The 4,970-nt window shown below is 36.8% G+C and overlaps 1 protein-coding gene across 1 annotated transcript in view; it reads left to right on the top strand.

Annotated features, from left to right (window-relative positions):
* Positions 1 to 4,970, top strand: part of LOC104617135 (G-protein coupled receptor 98-like) — a gene marked incomplete at both ends in the record, with an annotated part of 35,840 nt that overhangs the window by 7,483 nt on the left and 23,387 nt on the right. The window contains 5 exons of the mRNA XM_010282372.1: positions 10 to 242; positions 725 to 873; positions 972 to 1,173; positions 1,670 to 1,889; positions 3,044 to 3,283. Coding sequence (XP_010280674.1) covers positions 10 to 242; positions 725 to 873; positions 972 to 1,173; positions 1,670 to 1,889; positions 3,044 to 3,283 — 1,044 coding nt within the window. The remainder of the gene's footprint in view (positions 1 to 9; positions 243 to 724; positions 874 to 971; positions 1,174 to 1,669; positions 1,890 to 3,043; positions 3,284 to 4,970) is intronic.

Raw genomic sequence — 4,970 nt, 5'->3', positions numbered from 1 at the left:
TTCCCTCAGGTTAACATCACTATTGTGCGTTCCAGGGGATCCTATGGCAAAGTCCGTCTTTGCTTTCAGATAATAAATGGGACTGCAGAGGAGGGAATTGATTTCACTCCCACAGTAAGGGAATTGTTGTTTGAACCACATGAAGAGAGTAAAACGATTTTGGTTGAAATTCATGATGATGACTTTCCTGAAGGTCCTGAAGACTTTTCAATGATGATTACCAAAGTGGAGCTCCAAGGAAGGTAAAGATAAAATTGCCAGATGATTGATTACAAGCAGAAGAGCAAACTCTATTTGGAATCTGACGTACCTGCATGAAGTAACCACTGGATTTCAGCTGTTTTACTGTAAAATTTCGTAAGGCAACTATAATCATAATAGAAATTGGATATACAAGGAACTCAGTTCTTTTAACGTTAGTATAAAGATTTTACTGAGTAAGATTTATTAAAACTAAAAGTCCATACATTACATACTAGTTGTCAAGTTGCGTTAAATTCAAATTGGAAGATAAGATGTGGAAGAAAAAATGAAAGATACCCATTTCTGTGAATAAGCTAGTAGTTTTGCATATATAATAGTTTGAAAAAGTGTGACCAAAAAATCTTCAGTGATAATTGTCAGAAAACAAAAGTATTTGTGGTAATTGACAGACTGTCATACCTACATCTTAATACCTTCACATGAATTTTTAATGTAATTTTCTTTTTTATGTTCTTGCAAGTGGATTTGATTTTACCGTAAAAGAAAACGGTCTACAGATGGATCAACCTCCAATAATAGGAAATATCTCCATGGTACGAGTCACTATAGCAAAAAGTGATAATGCAGAAGGCATCATAGAATTTGATCCACAGTATATCCTTCTACAGGGTAAGTTTAGCTTAAGTTTTCTCTGTGGTTTAGCAGATGAGTCTGTGGCTACGGCATAAATTTTGAAATAAAATATTTTTTCTCCATTATTCTTGCAGTGGAAGAAGATGCTGGATTAATCATGATTCCTGTTGTGAGAAAGCGTGGAACTTACGGCTATGTAACAGCTGATTTTGTTTCTCGAAGTATTTCTGCACTTCCCAATGGTGTTGACTATGTCATCCATAATAATTCTGTCATTTTTTATCATGGCCAGAACGAGACTTTTATTTATATTTCTATTATAGATGATGAAGAAAGGTAATTAATTTTTCAGATATTTATTCACTAATTTACTTCTGAGAAATGTTTTCTTAGCATGTACAGTATGCCTGTATGTAGTATTGGAATTGAAAACCAAAAGTCTGCAGTGCTTGAAAAATCACCTGATTTTAAAGGGGGGAAAAAAGAAGTTATTATTAGAGTTTCATAGTTCCTGTTAAATTTTATGCAAACTAATGCTTTTTTTTTAATTACATTGTTAGAAATTTTGGGTGTTAATAGTATTTCAGTGCATAATGAAATACTTTGCCATCTTTTTAAAAAAATTTAACACGAGTAGAAAATAGAACATGATTTTTATTTCCGATATCACCGTTCTATGCAAATGGGAGGAATCTGCTACTGTATACTTGCGGCGCTGACTTCTGTATACCTTTAAACAGATCTGGCTGGATGCATGATTGAATTACTAAGTATAGCTTTAATTACTTTTTTTCTCGGATGCCTCAGAATCTGTTTTTCTTTTTCCACGCAGCGAATTTGCAGAGCAATTTGAAATGCAGCTGACAGGAGCCACTGGCGGAGCAGTCCTTGGGCTCTACCTAGTGAGCCAGGTCACTATTGCTAAGAGCGACTCCCCCCTGGGCATCGTCCGATTTCTCAACCAAAGCCGAGTTATTCTTCCCAATCCGGATACACCCACGACAGTGTCCCTGGTGCTGGAAAGGACTGGAAGGTTGTTAGGGGAGGCACAGGTGGGCTTTGGCTGTGACAAACTGAGTGCTTTCCAGCGACTAGGTCAAAAAGCTCCTGCGTTTTCCTTCAGGAGCTTCTTTGTGACTGATTTCTAATGGGATAATTGCAGCTTTTTATTAAACGTGAATTGCATGTAGCTGCAGTATAACAGAAAATGTTGTTACCCTTTTAATCTCCTCTTTCTCCTCCTGCTTGCTTTCTTTTATGATGATCTTCTGTACTTTGTTTTGAACTAGCTCCAAATTCTGTTGAAACTATGGTTAATTTCATGCACCACTGGTAGTTTAATTTAATCCGTTTGAATTGCTTCCTAAGGCTGGTCAAACTTTTCTCAGTATATTGTTTACAATGAAGTTTCCTTCTACTCTGTACAGACCACTCACAAAGTGAAGGTATAAATATGAACCAAGGTAGGCCTTTCACAGTCTTGGCAAATGACTGGAAGGTTGGCTGTAAAAGCCGTCAGGTCTTCCTCCCCTCATATAAAAACTGCCTTTGTCGTCTTTGATTTTTTCTAGAAGTCATTTGAGAAAACTGGAAAAAATTAAAATGGCCAAAATAATAAGTTTGAAGTGCTGAATGTCACCTCCTCAAGGCGATCTAATTTGTGGGAAATTTTGAAAATACTCTAGCTTTTAATCAGGCTGAAGATGTGTGAATCATCATTTGAGGGATTAAAAACTTTTATTTCAGACTCTTAAGAAAATATTTGTCATTTTCTGTCTTGATATCACACTTCACAAGGAATGGTTTTGGTCATGAGTACTCATTTGGGGAGCTTCACAAAACAAATAATGAAAGGGACAGAAATAGAAACCGGCCCACGTGTTTCCTGTTATGCATTAAAGAAATCTCAGTTTCTCTTCTTTTCTATTACTAATATATAGAATTTCATAAACTGGCATTGTGGCTAACTGACACTTCAGAATTTTCATTTGTAATTTGTCATATGTTTATTTTACCAAAGGATTATATACTTTCCCACATAGAATTATGAATATTTTGTATTCTGTATTAACAGCAAAGATTTAAACATAGTTAGTTAAGAGACACAAGAATTTTTATGTCACTTGTGGTACTCTGTCATTTCTCCCCATTGGGAGGCTATTATAATATACCACTACTCTAAATCTGAAACTGGTATCTTCCACAGATTAATTGGGACATCTTGGGACCCAATTCAGAAGAGGTTTTATCTCCCCTGAATAGTGACATTGGCGACCCTGTGAATGGATTGTTCTATTTTGGAGAAGGAGAAGGCGGTCAGAGAGCTATTAATCTACAAATCCATCCTCATGAAGAAGTTGAAGTTCAGGAGATCTTCATTATTAGACTGAGCCTTATGAAAGGTGAAACAGAAATAGATCCTAAGGCAAACAACATTACACTAATAGTAAGTTATTATTGCTTTTCTTTCTTCCGAGATCTCTGTTGATATTGGTATTTATCTTGCAAAGCTTTTAAAAATTAAAACGTACTGCGTAGTTTGAAATTTGGCTTTTTTTGTCCCTTGTACTACTTAGGTGCATTGTTAGAGCTTCAGTTCTTAAAAAAGAAGGCAAAGAATCTGTCAGTAAAAATTGCTATATAAGCCCTGACCTGAGATGCTTATTTGCAAATTTCTGTCATTCTCTTCGGAGAAAGCATAGATTGCGTCCTCATTTCTAAATGTCAGTTTGTTGTTCATCTCTTCTTGACCTCTTCTTCTGTTCCAGCTATCACATATAAAGGAAAGGAGAGAATCTGGCTATTGCAGAGCAAGAGAAATGCATAAATTGGTGGGAGAAGGCAGGGAGAATTGTCAAAGACAAATTATTCCTCTAGGGAGACTGCAACTAAGGAAATATTTATAAGGTTGTTCTAAGAAGCCTGGGAACAAAAAAAAAATCTTTCCCTGAAACTGGATTTTTATTATTTTCCTGGTCTGTGTTGATGGAATTAGCTCCTATTTCCACAGACTCCTCAATTTCTCCTTCAGGGACCCAGGTTTATTCCTTGGACTGGAGTGTTCCACCCTGCACACCAGATAATTGGCTTCTCAGTAGGCACTGGTGTTACAACTCAGTTGTAAGTAGGTTCTCCATGAGTTCTTGTTGCAGCTAGCGATTCACACAGATGGATGTGGATGAGCTCTATCTCAGAGGGCTGAGTTTGCACACTGGTAATGTTAGGAGAGTTTCTGTACACTAGCCCAAGGTGCCTGAGCATTTCCTCCTTTAACAGCAGAATATTCAGATAGAGCATTTGAAATAAAACTGTCCTTTTTGGAAGAGGAATTGTGTAGTGCTGAAAATCCGAAAAGGGGACATTCATACCTTCTGTGCCGTCCCTTAGTATTTATATCCATGAGAGATGTTTTCCAAATCCTTTTAAAATTACTTTACTCTGAGGTGTGTTTAGACCATTTATAATTCACAGGTTGTTTAAAGCTGTGAGGCTCAAGTCAGCAGACAGGATCATTGTCATTGCCTGAATTTGGTTACATTTAAGGCTTTTATTAATCCAAGCCTGAAAACTTTCCTTATTTATTTGCAACATTATATTTTGACTCCTATTCAGTTTAGATCCTGCTTAAACTTATTTATGTATCATTGTAGGATTTTCTCACAAAAGAGCAGGTTACCCATAGATTTCATGTAAGTCCTGCTTTGTGTCCATGAGTATGTTTGCGTGTGTGTGCCCATGAGCTTGCTATCACTCCCTTCTCGTACATTGATGGTCCTGTCTGCTGGTGGGTTTTTTTTTTTATTCTCTCAGTCTCAGTTTTAACTACTAATGCACTGTTGAATCCCTTTAAGAGGAGAAAACTTGGTAGGATGAGCCAATAGATATGTGCCCTGTAGTACCTAGCCATGAAAATCACAATGATTTGAATAAGAATATGACTCGCCCTACATTTCTGATTTTTTGTTTGTTTATTTTTTTACAGATACAGAAGTTTGGTGATCCCAATGGAATTGTACAGTTTGCTCCTGAATCATTAACTGAGAATAACTACACAGAGCCCTCAGCCGTGGAAGGGCCACAAAGTATTACACTGTTCATCAGACGGATTCAAGGCACTCTGGGAAACATAACGG

The sequence above is a fragment of the Phaethon lepturus genome, unplaced genomic scaffold, assembly GCF_000687285.1.
Source record: "Phaethon lepturus isolate BGI_N335 unplaced genomic scaffold, ASM68728v1 scaffold16132, whole genome shotgun sequence".
Classification (NCBI taxonomy): Eukaryota; Metazoa; Chordata; class Aves; order Phaethontiformes; family Phaethontidae; genus Phaethon; species Phaethon lepturus.
Note: the sequence above shows the minus strand (reverse complement) of the source record. Positions and strands in the feature narration are given on the sequence as shown.